The 18,377-nt window shown below is 45.9% G+C and overlaps 1 protein-coding gene across 1 annotated transcript in view; it reads left to right on the top strand.

Moving 5' to 3' along the window:
* crocc2 (ciliary rootlet coiled-coil, rootletin family member 2) overlaps nucleotides 1-18,377 on the top strand; it is an 85,883-nt gene extending 67,506 nt beyond the window's left edge. The window contains exons 15-26 of the mRNA XM_045697461.2: nucleotides 159-384; nucleotides 555-688; nucleotides 1,019-1,139; nucleotides 1,873-2,036; nucleotides 2,636-2,829; nucleotides 3,873-3,978; nucleotides 4,505-4,645; nucleotides 12,610-12,759; nucleotides 13,584-13,787; nucleotides 16,232-16,363; nucleotides 17,127-17,306; nucleotides 18,114-18,377. Of these exons, the coding sequence (XP_045553417.2) occupies nucleotides 159-384; nucleotides 555-688; nucleotides 1,019-1,139; nucleotides 1,873-2,036; nucleotides 2,636-2,829; nucleotides 3,873-3,978; nucleotides 4,505-4,645; nucleotides 12,610-12,759; nucleotides 13,584-13,787; nucleotides 16,232-16,363; nucleotides 17,127-17,306; nucleotides 18,114-18,188 (1,827 nt within the window). The 3' untranslated portion in view covers nucleotides 18,189-18,377. The remainder of the gene's footprint in view (nucleotides 1-158; nucleotides 385-554; nucleotides 689-1,018; nucleotides 1,140-1,872; nucleotides 2,037-2,635; nucleotides 2,830-3,872; nucleotides 3,979-4,504; nucleotides 4,646-12,609; nucleotides 12,760-13,583; nucleotides 13,788-16,231; nucleotides 16,364-17,126; nucleotides 17,307-18,113) is intronic.

Genomic DNA, 18,377 nt, shown 5'->3' on the forward strand with positions numbered 1-18,377 from the left:
AGTTCTCTGGTCTCTACTAGTTCTCTGGTCTATACTAGTTCTCTGGTCTCGCCCATCAACCCACAGCAACTGATCTCTGACAACCACAATGCAACACTTTGTTGTGTGACCTCCAACGCTAACCGCAGAGCCCTCGCGGGTTCCCAACCCTTTCCCAGGTCAGGGAGCTCACCCTGCGCGTTAGCCTGGCAGAGGGCCGTGCTCAGGGGCTGGAGGAGCAGCTAGGACACAGCGAAGCCCAACGCAGGGAGCTGGAGCACAGGCTGGTCGGGCTGACCTCTGCCCTGAGACGAACCCTCGGGATAGGCCGCAACGGACGTTCACAGACCCCTGGGTCCAGAGGACGCAGCCCTTCCCCCTGGAGAAGTCGCTCACCTTTGAAGGGTATTGTGGTCACTCACTAATGCTGTAGAACGGACCACCACTCTTTGTAATGACTGATAATGACAGTGATTCAGGTGTTAAGCTAACATAACATAAAATAATAATGTAAAAAATATTTTGTTTTTAAGTCAGTGTCTCAGTGAGCTGGTGTGCATCTCAAACTGTAATAGGTGAAATCAGCACATCCCCGGAAGGTCCTGTGTCCTTCCCATCCTGTAGTGATGAGGGGGAGCTGGATGTGGACGCGGTGCAGGGCGCCCTCAGAGACTTCCACCAGGAACTCAAAGACACAAAGAAACACAGGGTAGCTGCAGCATCACTCAGTACCTTTATTAAAGCAGGAGTTAACACAGAAGATGCATGTCAGTCCTCAGTACTGATAGAGTATTGTCCAGTCCCTCCAGGATTCCGCAATTGCAAAAACAATTTTTATAGCTAAATCAACAATCCCTGCATATTATGCGAGGATTGCAAATTTGACCAATCGTTTCCACATAAAACAGTCAAATCATCTCAATATTAATCGCATAAATAATTTTCTGTAAATGCTTTCGTAGAACCATAGGCTGCTTTTCAATCTACTTCGTGATCATGTTGTTATGAGCGACTGAGGGTTGGTTCCTCTCCCCTGCAGGATGAAGCTAAGGCCCAAGTGACCAGTCTAACCCGGCAGGTGGCCGAGTTACAGACCAGCCAGGACAAGTCAGGCACTAGGCTGCAACAGTTGACCAAAGCCCTGAAGGGCCTGGAGGAGGGTGAGAGAGCAAGGCCTGATACGGTACACATTTTAAGGACCGGATAGTACTGTGTTTCAGTTCAAGTTGAAGTTTATTTCCATTCACATAGCAGTCAATACAAACTGAAATCCATGAGCAAACCAACGGCATGGGAGTATCTAAATAGATGCTCAGAAATTGTAAAAAGGAGACTTTATTTGTATTGTGTTGTGGGTCGTCTCTGTGTGCTGTCCAGGGAAGGGAGAGTCTGTACGGGACTCAGATCTCTCTGTCTGTGTTTTCCAGGGAAGGGAGAGTCTGTATGGGACTCAGATCTCTCTGTCTGTGTGTTTTCCAGGGAAGAGAGAGTCTGTACGGGGCTCAGATCTCTCTGTCTGTGTGTTGTCCAGGGAAGAGAGAGTCTGTACGGGACTCAGATCTCTCTGTCTGTGTGCTGTCCAGGGAAGAGAGAGTGTACGGGACTCAGATCTCTCTGTCTGTGTGCTGTCCAGGGAAGAGAGAGTCTGTACGGGACTCAGATCTCTCTGTCTGTGTGTTTTCCAGGGAAGAGAGAGTCTGTACGGGACTCAGATCTCTCTGTCTGTGTGTTGTCCAGGGAAGAGAGAGTCTGTACGGGACTCAGATCTCTCTGTCTGTGTGTTGTCCAGGGAAGAGAGAGTCTGTACGGGGCTCAGATCTCTCTGTCTGTGTGTTGTCCAGGGAAGAGAGAGTCTGTACGGGGCTCAGATCTCTCTGTCTGTGTGTTTTCCAGGGAAGAGAGAGGTGGCGGAGCAGCTGTACGGGGCTCAGACCTCCCTCTCTCTGCAGGAGGAAGTGACACGGCGAGGGGACAGGGACAGGAGAAGTCTGGCAGAGGAAGTAGTTCAACTCAAGACCAGACTGCAGACCGCTGAAGCTAATAGTAGGACATTGCAGGTACCGTTAACTAACTGGGCTGAGAGTGATCCAACCTAACGCCGTTCCACTTTCATATTTATTGACTGAGCATGGATGGGGATCTGGGGACACAACGTGACAAATGTTACATTTCATTGATTGGTTGATTGATTGATTGACTGACTTTGTGATTTGATTGAATGGCTGACTGACTGACTATTGACTGACTGACTGACTGACTGACTGACTGATTGGCTGACTGACTGACTGACTGACTGGCTGTCTGGCTGGCTGACTGACTGACTGATTGACTGACTGACTGACTGATTGACTGACTGACTGATTTGCTGACTGACTGACTGGCTGGCTGACTGACTGTCTGATTGGCTGAGTGACTGATTGACTGACTGACTGACTGATTGACTGATTGACTGACTGGCTGACTGGCTGGCTGACTGACTGACTGATTGGCTGAGTGACTGATTGACTGACTGACTGACTGACTGATTGACTGACTGACTGACTGACTGGCTGACTGGCTGGCTGACTGACTGACTGATTGACTGACTGACTGATTGACTGACTGACTGATTTGCTGACTGACTGACTGGCTGGCTGACCGACTGTCTGATTTCCAGGAAAAGCTGGATCGTTCCCAGGCCGGGGAGGCTCGCTGTGAGGGGGAGCGTCGGAGGCTGAAGGAGGCCCTGGAGACAGCGGAAGGCCGGGCATCTCGTCTGGAGCTCACCCAGAGGACCCTAGAGGGAGAGCTGCAGCGGGCACAGCGGAGGGCAGCCGAGCTGGAAGGAGAGGTGGCAGCCCTGGGGGAGAAGTAATTGTTTTCCTGTATTTATAATCCCGGTGTTTATATTATTGTTATGTGATAGTTATCACTATCAGGGAAGCCTTATCCTGTCAGCCAAAACAAGAGGACCACAATGGAAATAATAAATCCTCTTAAACGTTAAGTCCGTTAAACGTTAGGGGACTTTGAGCGGTTCTGAACCAGGTCCGACTGATATTTCTGTGTACAACACGCTCTGTGAATGGCGCAACATCAATTGCTTTACACTCCCTAAAAGCGCTGGTTGACCCCATTCATATACACTATTGCAAGCACAGCTGTGAGATTCACAGACACAGGAAATCGTTAATTTGCATAGGAAGCGACATGTCAGATTTTCTGGCCTATCCAGACAAAGGAAGGATTTCCTGTGCCTGTGAGCATATATGAAACGAGAGAGTCTAGCAAATGCAACAATAGTAGTTTCATCTCACTGTGATGTTCTCAGATGGATTTAGAGCTCTCAACATGAAAAAAAGTAAAATAAAAAAATACATGTAGATTTGAAATGAGACCACTTTGTCTTGGTCAAAGACGGACGAGTCCTGCATACATTCGAATGGTGTTTCTGCGTCTTTCAGAGGACGTTTAGCAGAAAACTATGTCACTAACTTGGTTCATATTTATTTTACAGAAAAGTAAATTATTATAATAAGTTGTTTTGATTGTTACTATACTTAGAAAGCATTTTAGTTATTTCAAGCCCTTTCCCCCCCCACTTTTGTTAAATAGGAAGTACATCATATATGGTATGTAATATTTTCATAATATTTGTACTATGTACTTGAGCTTATGTCCTCAAAAGTGAGTATAGATCAGAAAGTTGAGTTCCAGAACTTTCTAAAACTATCCAGCATTATTACTAATTGCCCATCAAATGAAAATGATATTACTTTTGGGTCTGTTTATTTAGGGGGAAATCTACGTTAAATGTTTTTTTTTTTTGTTATCCTCAATCATTTTAAATGCATTGTATCCAAATGGGTTGTTGAATTGTGTTTTTTAAATTGTCAAATAAATCCAATGAAAAGGCTAGCAGAGCTGAGGAGAGAGATGGGGGTGACTGAGGACCGGGCGGCTGGGCTGAGGGTGAACGAGGAGCGGCTGGCTACGGCCCTGGCCTGGGCTGAGCTCCAGGTATTTACTGTACTGGACCATGCATATGTTCTGCTTCTGATAATGTCCCCTTTAAGGACTGAGCATTATAACATTCTAAATCAGGGTCACACAGAGTGTTTCTGGGTAATCTTAAACAAATCTACTTTGAAGTCAAAGTATACACCTCACACAAATGGTTATGGGCTTAAAAGAAGACACCTGTACCATGTCAGATATAGTACAGAAGACAGTATCACAGAAGACTGAAATATAAAAAAAAATATATTTTGACATAAAAACTATTAAAAATTGTATTAACATTCCGCCCATGAGACCACTAGAGGGCGCTTTGGTCGTTTGACTGCAGGAAAGGCACCACTGTGGAAAAAAGTCATTTACTTTATTGTGTTATTCTTGGTAGTTAATAATAAATAAATCCACCCATCCCATCCACCCCTCCACTCCCTTCATCCCTCCATCCATCCACACACCCATCCATCTATCCACCCACCAACCCACCCACCCTCCCTCCACCCACCCACCCACCCTCCCTCACTCTATCCAGGAGGGCCAGCTGAGAGAGCAGCTCCAGGGGTTGTCCACCTCTCTCAGTGACAGTAGTGCCACTGTAGAAGCCATGCGGGAGCAGACCACCCAGCTACAGAGGGCTCTTACCGTCTCAGACCAGGACCGAAGGATCATGCAGGTAGGGACAGTATGAGTCCCACATGGCACCCTATTATTCCCTATATCAGTGTTCAACTCTTACCATACGAGTTCCGGAGCCTGCTGGTTTTCTATTCTACCTCGTAATTAATTGTTAATTGTTAATTGATAATTAATCTAAGTCGGTCCCTGATTACAAGGAAACAATTAAAAAACACAGTGGAACTGGCTTCGAGGTCCAGAGTTGAATTTCATGGTCCTATATAGTGCATTGACCAGTGCCAGGGTCCTGCACCCTATCCCCTATATAGTAGTGCACTAAATATTCCGTGCCATTTGGGACCCGCCTGCAGGTATAGTCTGTGCATGGTTTGGATGCCCTCTTTTAAATGACTGATTTGAACTCCAAATGAATATTCCTGGAAAGGGTTTAAAAACCCCTCACATCATTGAAACTTAGTGTATACACGTTATACATTACACATATGTTTTCCAACCCCACCAAACGAGGCGTTTCTAATATAAACTTCATGAAAATCAAAATGAAATAATCTTTAAAACCTCCATTACTGTTGTTTCATTTACAGTTCAGCTACAGTATGGAAACTAGTTTCAGTTTCAAGTTTTTATTTTATTTACCTTTGCTGCCCTTAAGGACCTGAAGGATCAGGGGCTTCGTCCCAATTGATACCCTATGTCCCTATATAGCCCCATTGGGCTCTGGTCAAAAGTAGTGCACTGTGTAGGGCATAATGGTGCCATTTGGGACTCGGTCCCATTTGATGGCGCAATGAGCTCATTAATTTTCCCTAAGTTCCTCAGGAGAGTCTTAAAGACCTAGGTTGAGGGCTGCTGCTTCAAATATGCTGGGCAAACAAAAACACTGCAACTCTCTGTATAAATCTATTTTATTTTGCTCAGGTTTCTGTCAGCCAATAAAAAGCTACAAACTGAAAAGTCTCTGCCTCTTTTCTTTTTTAGCAGGGTCGTTAGCGATATATTTCTCGCGCCAATTTAGTTCAAATCCTAGAGGTCGGATTAAAAAGAGACTATACAGTCCATAAAGTGACCATTGGACTTTAAAAAAAATACAGTATTGACTAAGTTTGTAATTTTTATTAAATGTATAATTTATCACTCTCACATTCTAATTTCCGTCCGTTAAGAACCAATGATAAGCTACCATTTTGTAGCATTCCTGACAATGCTTTTTTTAGCCGAAACTCCAGAGTTCTAACAATAGGTTGGTTGCTCGAAAACAACCCATGATGACTGCACCATGCTGCCAGTCATAAGAAGTGTATGGAACAAACCTAAGCCTCTGTATATTGCTAGTTATATGTTGTTATTCAAGCTGGGATTAATCATTAAATGCAAACAGATATTTTTGATTCGCTAGGTAGCTAACTTGTTAACGTTACGTAGCTAACGCTAGCTTGCCTGTACAAAGTCCAGCAGCTAGCCTCCGTAGCTAGCTAACACCAGTCAGCTTAAAATTAGCTAGCTAAAGCCCCGCCTTATCTCAGCTCACTGGTCACCATAGCAGCACCCACCTGTAGCACGCGGTCCGGCAGGTATATCTCACTGATCACCCCCAAAGCCAATTCCTCCTTCGGCCGCCTTTCCTTCCAGTTCTCTGCTGCAATGACTGGAACGAACTACAAAAATCTCTAAAACTGGAGACTCTTACCTCCCTCACTAAGCACCAGCTGTCAGAGCAGCTCACAGATCACTACACCTGTACATAGCTCATCTGTAAATAGCCCATCCAATATACCTCATCCCCATACTGTATTTATTTATTTATCTTGCTCCTTTGCACCCCAGTATCTCTACTTTCACATTCATCTTCTGCACAGTCTACCTTTCCAGTGTTTAATTGCTATATTGTAATTACTTCGCCACCATGGCCTATTTATTGCCTTACCTCTCTTATCCTACCTCATTTGCACATGCTGTATATAGATTTTTCTACTGTATTATTGATTGTATGTTTATTTATTCCATGTGTAACTCTGTGTTGTTGTATGTGTCGAACTGCTTTGCTACATCTTGGCCAGGTCGCAGTTGCAAATGAGAACTTGTTCTCAACTAGCCTACCTGGTTAAATAAAGGTGAAATATAAAAATAAATTAAAAAAAACTAACAGGCAAGTAAATGTAGCTAGCCAATGAATGCGGTTTTGTTTTGAGTAGTTAGATAGCTAGCTAGTTATACCAGTCAGATGAGAGCTAACGTTGGCTAGGTAGTTAACCAGCATGCGAGCAAAGCTGGCAGGCTATATTTTCTCAGATACTTTTTTTTAAGCATAAAGCTGAAGTCATCATGTGTACACTGCTGATCTAGACACTCGCGTGTAATTGGAGCACTAACAAATGAGCACAAATAAACTAGCGAATGTCCTTGACCTACATCACTATACTGAGTCTATTTCTAAAAGAACGTATTTAGGTGTTTTTAGAGCTTAATTTTGTCTTTTACGTGATACTGTACAACGACCAATGAGGAAGTGAATCACGGCTGGTTGAAGTTTCTCAAAAACAAGCCAAATCAACAACAAACAATAATCTGGACCTTTCTATAACACGCAATTTACATTACAAATAGAGATTTACTTCAGAAATAGGAACATTTTATTTTTAAGGCAAAAACGAGGGTTGTTGGTCGGGGTGGAAGGATGGGTGTATAACGCAAAAATGTCTAGCAACCCAAAAGTTGAGTGTTCGAATCTCATCGTAGACAACTTAGCATTACCAACGTTTCAACTACCTACTACTTTTTGACTAGCATGTTAGCTAACCCTTCCCCTAGCCCTACCCTTAAAACCCTTTAACATATAACTCCTAAACTTAACCCTTTAACCTCACTCCCGACCCTAACCCCTAGCCTAGCTAACGTTAGCTACCTAGCTGACATTAGCGTTAGACACCTAGCTAATGTTGGTTACAACAAATTGGAATTCGTAACATATCATATAGGTTAATGCAAATTCATAACATCATTTACTAATTGTAATTCATAACATATCATGCAAACTGGGTGATTGACATCCAGAAATTAATACATGCCATACGAAACGTAACATATCATGCTAAATTGGGTATTTTTGATCTATGTACAGAATAATACAAAATGCTATGAGACCAGGTTGCTTTGAGACCAGGTTGCTTTGAGACCAGGTTGCTATGAGACCAGGTTGCTATGAGACCAGGTTGCTTTGAGACCAGGTTGCTTTGAGACCAAGTTGCTTTGAGACCAGGTTGCTATGAGACCAGGTTGCTATGAGACCAGGTTGCTTTGAGACCAGGTTGCTTTGAGACCAGGTTGCTATGAGACCAGGTTGCTATGAGACCAGGTTGCTTTGAGACCAGGTTGCTTTGAGACCAAGTTGCTTTGAGACCAGGTTGCTTTGAGACCAGGTTGCTTTGAGACCAGGTTGCTTTGAGACCAGGTTGCTATGAGACCAGGTTGCTTTGAGACCAGGTTGCTTTGAGACCAGGTTGCTATGAGACCAGGTTGCTTTGAGACCAGGTTGCTTTGAGACCAAGTTGCTTTGAGACCAGGTTGCTATGAGACCAGGTTGCTTTGAGACCAGGTTGCTATGAGACCAGGTTGCTTTGAGACCAAGTTGCATTGAGACCAGGTTGCTTTGAGACCAGGTTGCTTTGAGACCAGGTTGCTATGAGACCAGGTTGCTTTGAGACCAGGTTGCTTTGAGACCAGGTTGCTATGAGACCAGGTTGCTTTGAGACCAGGTTGCTTTGAGACCAGGTTGCTATGAGACCAGGTTGCTTTGAGACCAGGTTGCTTTGAGACCAGGTTGCTATGAGACCAGGTTGACCATGTCTGCAGCAGCACGCGGTGAAAAGAAAAAGAAACGCTACACAGCTGATTCAACCAACTCCTCCTCAAGCTTTGACACACTGATTTATGGCAGAGTGGCGGATTGTGGGCATGTGCCTGAAATGCAAACACCAGCTGGTTGACAGAGCGCTGGACTGTCTCTATGGGCTTGTTGATGTCCTCCCACTGGACCATCTCTATGGGCTTGTTGATGTCCTCACACTGGACCATCTCTATGGGCTCGTTGATGTCCTCACACTGGACCATCTCTATGGGCTCGTTGATGTCCTCACACTGGACCATCTCTATGGGCTTGTTGATGTCCTCACACTGGACCATCTCTATGGGCTTGTTGATGTCCTCCCACTAGGCCACCATGGGCGGGTCCTCCACTGGCCCCGGGCTTGTTGATGTCCTCCCACTAGGACCATCTCTATGGGCTTGTTGATGTCCTCACACTGGACCATCTCTATGGGCTTGTTGATGTCCTCCCACTAGGACCATCTCTATGGGCTTGTTGATGTCCTCCCACTAGGACCATCTCTATGGGCTCGTTGATGTCCTCCTCCCACTAGGACCATCTCTATGGGCTCGTTGATGTCCTCCTCACACTGGACCATCTCTATGGGCTTGTTGATGTCCTCCCACTAGGACCATCTCTATGGGCTTGTTGATGTCCTCCCACTGGACCATCTCTATGGGCTTGTTGATGTCCTCCCACTAGGACCATCTCTATGGGCTTGTTGATGTCCTCCCACTAGGACCATCTCTATGGGCTCGTTGATGTCCTCCTCCCACTAGGACCATCTCTATGGGCTTGTTGATGTCCTCCCACTAGGACCATCTCTATGGGCTTGTTGATGTCCTCCCACTAGGACCATCTCTATGGGCTCGTTGATGTCCTCTTCCCACTAGGACCATCTCTATGGGCTTGTTGATGTCCTCACACTGGACCATCTCTATGGGCTTGTTGATGTCCTCCCACTAGGACCATCTCTATGGGCTCGTTGATGTCCTCCCACTAGGACCATCTCTATGGGCTCGTTGATGTCCTCCCACTAGGACCATCTCTATGGGCTCGTTGATGTCCTCCCACTGTGTGATGTCAGAGCAGATCACCGTTGCCCCGGGAAACATTTGGATGACTGCTTCCAAATCAGCTGTCTTCTGATGCACCAGGGATGTCCCCCTTTGTGTGTTCCAAGTCGTTTCCACCGAGGTGGATGACTACGGCGTACTCACGGTCACATCTCGTCTTGACAAAAGAGAATATTCCACAACCCTTCCATTGTGAACAGCTCATCCATGTATTGCGCTGCTATAGTCACCTAGCCAGTTACATTGTGTAATCTCTCCTGTAGTCATCTAGCCAGTTACATTGTGTAATCTCTCCTGTAGTCACCTAGCCAGTTACATTGTGTAATCTCTCCTGTAGTCACCTAGCCAGTTACATTGTGTAATCTCTCCTGTAGTCATCTAGCCAGTTACATTGTGTAATCTCTCCTGTAGTCACCTAGCCAGTTACATTGTGTAATCTCTCCTGTAGTCACCTAGCCAGTTACATTGTGTAATCTCTCCTGTAGTCACCTAGCCAGTTACATTGTGTAATCTCTCCTGTAGTCATCTAGCCAGTTACATTGTGTAATCGCATAGTAAATATTTGCTTCAGTCTTTGTTTCCTTGCTCTCACCAATTTGCTTTGAGCAATGATCAGTAGGATTATGAGCTGGGATCTTATCAATAAATAAAAATTAACAACATTCAGAGGGTTCACAAGGAGAGCGTGTGTTCAACTTTATAATAATGTTACATAATAAATTAAAAACGTTAGTCTGAAGCTGAAAAATAAAGGAAATGAGGAATCCAATGCCTATTCTACCCATGTTCTACCAACACCTCTTAGAGGAGGTGCTTCCACAATAGTGTGATTTGTACCGCATACAAGTTGAAGTATTGGATTCTTCATACACCACAGTAGGACATTATCCCATTACACTACCTTTTCACACCACAGTAGGAACATTATCCATTACGCTACCTTTTCACACCACAGTAGGAACATTATCCCATTACACTACCTTTTCACACCACAGTAGGAACATTATCCCATTACACTACCTTTTCACACCACATTAGGACATTATCCCCATTACGCTACCTTTTCACACCACAGTAGGAACATTATCCCATTACACTACCTTTTCACACCACAGTAGGACATTATCCCATTACACTACCTTTTCACACCACAGTAGGAACATTATCCCATTACACTACCTTTTCACACCACAGTAGGAACATTATCCCATTACACTACCTTTTCACACCACAGTAGGAACATTATCCCATTACACTACCTTTTCACACCACAGTAGGAACATTATCCCATTACACTACCTTTTCACACCACAGTAGGAACATTATCCCATTACACTACCTTTTCACACCACAGTAGGACATTATCCCATTACACTACCTTTTCACACCACAGTGGGACATTATCCCATTACACTACCTTTTCACACCACAGTAGGACATTATCCCATTACACTACCTTTTCACACCACAGTAGGACATTATCCCATTACGCTACCTTTTCACACCACAGTAGGAACATTATCCCATTACACTACCTTTTCACACCACAGTAGGAACATTATCCCATTACACTACCTTTTCACACCACAGTAGGACATATCAGCCCTCTGATTACAATGAAGAGCAAGACGTGCCGCTCTGTTCTGTGTCATTTGCAGCTTAACTAGGTGCTCATGTGAATTTCCTTTTATTTTTCAGCTTCAGACCAATGCCTATTCTTTCTTAAAACTTAGTTTTTTGTTTTTAAAATATTATAGTAATTGGTATTTGGTATTTTATTAGGATACCCATTAAATATTGCAAAAGCAGCAGCTACTCTTCCTGGGGTTCCACACAAAACATGAAACATAATACAGAATAATATAACACAGAACATCATTAGACAAGAACAGCTCAAGGACTACATACATTAAATATATGTCACGTCCTGACCAGTATAAGGGGTTATTTGTTATTGTAGTTTGGTTCTGGACGTGGCAGGGGGGTGTTTGTTTAGAGTGTTTCGGGGTTTGTTGGGTTATGTTCTAGTATGTCTATTTCTATGTTAGTTCTAGTATGTCTATTTCTATGTGGCGTATGTTGGGTTGACCTTCAATTGGAAGCAGCTGCTCCTAGTTGCTTCTAATTGAAGTTCTTATTTAAGAGGGGTGTTTTTTTTCTATGGGATTTTGTGTGTAGTTGTTCCTTGTTTAGCTGTGTGCCTGACAGGACTGTTTATCGTCGTTGGTTTTTGTATACGTGTGTTTTGTTTTGGTTTTCCTTCTTTCTGCCGAATAAAAGAAGATGAGTATACACATTCCCGCTGCATGCTGGTCTAATCCCTACGACACCTGTGACAATATAGGTATTATAGGCAGAGGATATGAGTATATTCTGTATATATTTAAGCAATAAGGCCCGGGGGGGGGGGTGGTATATGGCCAATATACCACGGCTAAGGGCTTGTTCTTAGCCACGATGCAAAGCTGCCATCAAGGCAAAGGGTGGCTACTTTAAAAAAAAATCTCAAATCTAAACTATATTTTTATTTGTTTACCCCTTTTTTTTTGGTTACTACATGATTCCATATGCGTTATTTCATAGTTCTGATATCTTCACTATTATTCTACAATGTAGAAAATAGTAAAAAATAAAGAAAAACCCTGGAAATGAGTAGGTGTGTCCCAAACTTTTGACTGGTCCTGTATATCATAGAAAAGTGATTGAATTGAGGCGTTTCCGTCCACATACATTTACCATTCAACTAACCAATACTTCACCACATACAGGATCATTCCCAACCATGTTCAGCATCGGGTTGCACAAATACTGAAACTTTCCACGAATTCCCTGGTTCTCAGGATTTCTGGGATCTGCGAGCAGTGAGCTACACTAGGAATCCTCACACCTGGAGTTTTGGAAAGTCTCTGGAATGTAGTTTTTAACTGGCTGGATATGCTGCATGAGGCCCTGTCTAATAGTGTGTGTGTGTGTGTGTGTGTGTGTGTGTGTGTGTGTGTGTGTGTGTGTGTGTGTGTGTGTGTGTGTGTGTGTGTGTGTGTGTGTGTGTGTGTGTTCCTATAGGAGTGTGTTGATAAGCTGCGTGAAGCCCTGTCTGATAGTAAGAGACAGAACCATTCCCTGACTGAGAGGGTCCAGAGCCTCCAGAGGACCCAGGAGGACACTGAACTACGGGCCTCAGAGCTGGAGAAACAGACCTGGACTCTGAAGAAGGTAAGGGGGGTAGTAACCACAGGACTCTGAAGGAGATGAGGGGGGGGGGGGCTGGTGGCCAGAGGACTCTGAAGGAGATGAGGGGGGGGCTGGTGGCCAGAGGACTCTGAAGGAGATGAGGGGGGGGCTGGTGGCCAGAGGACTCTGAAGGAGATGAGGGGGGGGGGGCTGGTGGCCAGAGGACTCTGAAGGAGATGAGGGGGGGGCTGGTGGCCAGAGGACTCTGAAGGAGATGAGGGGGGGGCTGGTGGCCAGAGGACTCTGAAGGAGATGAGGGGGGGGCTGGTGGCCAGAGGACTCTGAAGGAGATGAGGGGGGGGCTGGTGGCCAGAGGACTCTGAAGGAGATGAGGGGGGGGGGGGGCTGGTGGCCAGAGGACTCTGAAGGAGATGAGGGGGGGGCTGGTGGCCAGAGGACTCTGAAGGAGATGAGGGGGGGGGGGCTGGTGGCCAGAGGACTCTGAAGGAGATGAGGGGGGGGGGGGGGCTGGTGGCCAGAGGACTCTGAAGGAGATGAGGGGGGGGCTGGTGGCCAGAGGACTCTGAAGGAGATGAGGGGGGGGGCTGGTGGCCAGAGGACTCTGAAGGAGATGGGGGGGGGGGGGGCTGGTGGCCAGAGGACTCTGAAGGAGATGAGGGGGGGGGGGGGGGGGCTGGTGGCCAGAGGACTCTGAAGGAGATGAGGGGGGGGGGGCTGGTGGCCAGAGGACTCTGAAGGAGATGGGGGGGGGGGGGGGGGGGGGGGTTGTTGCCAGAGGGACACATGTTAATAATGACATAGAGGGACACTGTAAAATGTTGCCGTTTTGACTGTTCCTCATGCAGACCGTGAAGCAAAGGCAGGAGTCTGCAGAGCTCGCTGCCCAGGAGAGCTCTACGCTACAGCAGAAGGACAGGGAGGAGCTCCAGGAGAGGATGTCTGGCCTCCACAGCACCCTGAAAAAGATGGAGGGAGAGCGGGCAGAGCTGGAGAACTTGCTGGCCCGTCTGAGGAAAGACAAGGCTTCACTCAGGAAGACTCTGGAGAAGGTGAGTCAAGAGAGTTCTTCTCGTGGTTGAACGTTCTGCCACATTCAGGATGATGTGTTCACCATACTGAAGCTATCGGCTCACGTGTCAGAATCATCACCATGAACTAAGCAGAGGTAAATTGCTACGGTGGCATGTTGCTAGCATGTCAGCCATGGTCAAACGCAGCCTTGCGGCGCCCGCTACATGCTTGCTTTCTGGGTTATATCTTGGGTATTATCTCCTGCACCACCAACACCAGCACCTCCTCTCCCTCTCTCTACCTCTCTCTCTCCCTCTCTCTCTCTCCCTCTCTCTCTCTCTCTCCCTCTCTCTACCTCTCTCCCTCTCTCTACCTCTCTCTCCCCCTCTCTCGACCTCTCTCTCTCCCTCCCTCTCTCTCCCTCTCTCTACCTCTCTCTCTCCCTCTCTCTCCCTCTCTCCCCCTCTCTCTCCCTCTCTCTACCTCTCTCTACCTCTCTCCCTCTCTCTACCTCTCTCTCCCTCTCTCTACCTCTCTCTCTCTCTCTACCTTTCTCTACCTGTCTCTCTCTACCTCTCTCCCCCTCTCTCTCCCTCTCTCTACCTCTCTCTCTCTCTCTCTCCCTCTCTCCACCTCTCTCTCTACCTCTCTCTCTTTAACCGGGTTAAATCCAAGGTTTATCAATTCAATCTTGTTGCACCAAATTTTAAACCTAGTTTTAAATGAATCCTTAGTTAAATTAAATCCTTCCTCTAATCTCATTTTAGTTTTTTCACTTTAAAACCTCAATTAATTTTAAACCTGTTGCTCAATGAATTAAAAAATAATGATATAAACTTAAATTGGAGATGTATTCTAACCTGCCACTGCCACAGTCTAACTGATAAAATGTCAGCATATCTACTGTGGAGAGACCAAAACGAGTTCCTCAGAGAATAATTAGAGACAGGTTGAATCCTGTTGAGTTTTAATGATAATTAACTCATTATTAGTAGGCTATTTACGTTCCCCAATTTTGTACACCAATTGAATTGGGGCTTCTGATTATGTCCAGCCTTGATATGAATGATGACGTCACGTAATATGCTGTAAAGGTTCCTGATAACGTGCATCGTAGGCATTGATATTTACCAGTTATTTATACTTACTAAATATTGGTGGGTCGAGTTGTCAGTCGTTATCATAGGGGGGTTAAGGGGCAAACTGCTGGGGAATCATCTCACACATCTTCTGGGAGATAGGATAAATTCCCTTGGACGGAGGTCCGTCTCCGGTCTGAAATATCCCCCGATCCCATCCTTTTTGTGTCTCTCTTCTCTTTTTATCCGTGTCGATCCATTACGTTTGTCACATAAAATGGCCCCAGGTGACTTTTTTTGTGACGGTGGTGTTGTCTGTCTTTTTATCCTCCAGTTACAAATACGCTACTAAAATCAGCTCCGACAACAAAAAAAAAGTTATTTTTCATAAGCGTCTTTGACCTGCAATGATCAAGTGGCCAGCGGATAAATAATAAATGGCAAAATAACGTTAAGTAATGACAATAATAGATAATATTGTATGCTAGCTAGCTTGGTTTATTTTAACTAGCTGGTTACAGTAGCTAACTAATGAGTTATCTGTCTAGTACTGGTAACTAACGGATTTTATTTCAAATCAACCAACCCATGAGAACATTTACCGATGAAGTTACCATATTTATAACTTTAAATTGTTATTATTTTAATCAAGAAACAGCAATTTAGCGGCCTCGTTAGTTAAGTAGGCTAGCTACTTCCTTTCAACTCATGAAATACCTCCATATATTGGTGTTAACATGTCACGAATCATAGTTTAAAACCGTTTAAAATCATATTAAATTTACTGATCCAGATTTAAAAATGAAGTGGGTCAACACATCTCTGATTAATTATGAAAACATAGATTTACAAAAAAAACATAAATTGGATCTAATCTTAGATTTATATTTAAACCGTGTTGATGCCAACTCACCCTAAATATTCTGTTGAGAATCAAGGGTTCTGCGCAGTAAACGGCTCTGTCCCAAATGGTACACTGTTCCCTACAATGTAGTGTACTACTTTTGACGAGAGCCCTACGGCGTAGTGCACTATAAGGTTAAAAGGATTCTGGAAACATGTACACGTCCTGTGAGAAACCAGAGGGCCTGCTTGGTACGCTGCTGCTGCTACTGCTGCTACATGCATTACTACTGCTGGGGGCACAGTGAGAGCTGAAACACAGCACATTGGTGTGTGTGTGTGTGTGTGCTGGGTGTGTATGTGTTGTGTGTGCTGTGTGTGTGTGTGTGTGTGTGTGTGTGTGTGTGTGTGTGTGTGTGTGTGTGTGTGTGTGTGTGTGTGTGTGTGTGTGTGTGTGTGTGTGTGTGTGTGTGTGTGTGTGTGTGTGTGTGTGTGTGTGTGTGTGTGTGTGTGTGTGTGTGGTGTGTGTGTGTGTGTGTGTGTGTGTGTGTGTGTGTCAGGTGGAGTTGGAGAGGTTACGGCGGGAAGAGGAAGCAACAACAGCAGCCAGAGAGAGAGAACAGCTGGGACAGACAGTACTCAGCCTGGAGCAGGAAGTGAACCATCGGCAGCTGGAGATACAGGCAGTACAGGTGGGAAGACTGGTGACTGGACAGACTCCATGACAAGGAGATCAGTCAGAAATCATTACTGATATCTGCAGTTCAGAATGGAGTAAATATACACTGAGTGTACAAAACATTAGGAACACCTTCCTAATATTGACTTGCACCACCCTTTTTCCCATCAGAACAGCCTCAATTCATCAGGGCATGAACTCTACAAGGTGTCGACAGCGTTCCACAGGGATGCTGGTCCATTTTTACTCCAATGCTTCCCACAGTTGTGTCAAGTTGGCTGGATGTCCTTTGGGTGGTGGACCATTCTTGATACACACAGGAAACTGTTGAGTGTGAAAAACCCAGCAGTGTTGTAGTTCTTGACTCAAACCGGTGCCCCTGGCACCTACTACCATACCCCGTTCAAAGGCAATTCAATATTTTGTCTTGCCCATTCACCCTCTGAATGGCACACAGACACAATCCATGTCTCAATTGTCTCAAGGCTTAAAAATCCTTCTTTAACCATGTCTCCTCCCCTTCATCTACACTGATTGAAGTGGATTTAACAGGTGACATCAATAAGGGATCATAGCTTTCACCTGGATTCACCTGGTCAGTCTATGGTCATGGAAAGAACAGGTGTTCCTAATGTTTTGTCCACTTTGCAGAGATGCTTCCGACCAACCTGCTTTACAGTGACAAACCAGAAAACATTTAAGTTGCTTGTGCCGCGCTCTTACGAACTCACCACAGGATCACCGAGAGCTATTCCATTATGGCCTGTGTCCTTCAGGCCCAGATGTCCCAGTTGGAGCGCTCCCACGCTCAGCACCTCCTGGAGGTGACGTCCCGCCATCGTCAGGAGATGGACTTGGAGACGGAGAGGCTGAGGGCGACGCAGTTACAGGCAGAGAGGGCTCTGGAGACCAGGGAGAAAGCCCATCGTCAGAGGGTCACAGTCCTGGAGGAACAGGTACTGAATGGGTCTGACTAGGGGGAGAGTCCTGCGGGTCATGACGGTGTTGTTATTGGTTGCATTCTCCATTCCTCTGTCCTCTCCTCTTCAAAACGTCAGTGAGGAGCAATGAGAGGATTTGAGGAGAGAACTGGCTTCCCTCCAACTGAGTAAGAGATGGAGGGGAAAAGAACGGAGATTCACCCATTTTTCCTCTCTCTGTCCCTCTCTGTCTCTGTCCCTCTCTGTCTCTGTCCCCCTCTGTCTCTGTCCCTCTCTGTCTCTGTCCCCCTCTGTCTCTGTCCCCCTCTGTCTCTGTCCCTCTCTGTCTCTGTCCCTCTCTGTCTCTGTCCCTCTCTGTCTCTGTCCCTCTCTGTCTCTGTCCCTCTCTGTCTCTGTCCCCCTCTGTCTCTGTCCCTCTCTGTCTCTGTCCCTCTCTGTCTCTGTCCCTCTCTGTCTCTGTCCCTCTCTGTCTCTGTCCCCCTCTGTCTCTGTCCCTCTCTGTCTCTGTCCCTCTCTGTCTCTGTCCCCCTCTGTCTCTGTCCCTCTCTGTCTCTGTCCCTCTCTGTCTCTGTCCCTCTCTGTCTCTGTCCCCCTCTGTCTCTGTCCCCCTCTGTGTCTGTCCCTCTCTGTCCCTCTCTGTCTCTGTCCCTCTCTGTCTCTCTGTCCCTCTATGTCTCTGTCTCTCTGTCTCTGTCCCTCTCTGTCTGTGTCCCTCTCTGTCCCTCTCTGTCCCTCTCTGTCTCTCTCTGTCTCTCTCTGTCCCTCTCTGTCTCTGTCTGTCCCTCTCTGTCTCTGTCTCTCCCCCTGCCCCCCCTCCCCAAGGTGCTGACGCTGAAGGAGCAGTTGGACCAGGAGATGAGGAGGAGGCAGGCCTACGTCAACCAGATACTGAGATAATGGGGTGACCCCTGACCCCTGAGAGGGATGGGGACAATGACAGCATGGCATTCTGGGACAGACAGTCACTCTATAGCCCTTAGTATGTATGTTAGTGGGAATCAACAGACTAGTTTACGCAGAACGTACACATGTACACACACACACACACACACACACTCACACACACACACACATTCACACACACAC

The sequence above is a fragment of the Salmo salar genome, chromosome 16 (assembly GCF_965601325.2).
Source record: "Salmo salar chromosome 16, fSalSal1, whole genome shotgun sequence".
NCBI lineage: Eukaryota > Metazoa > Chordata > Actinopteri > Salmoniformes > Salmonidae > Salmo > Salmo salar.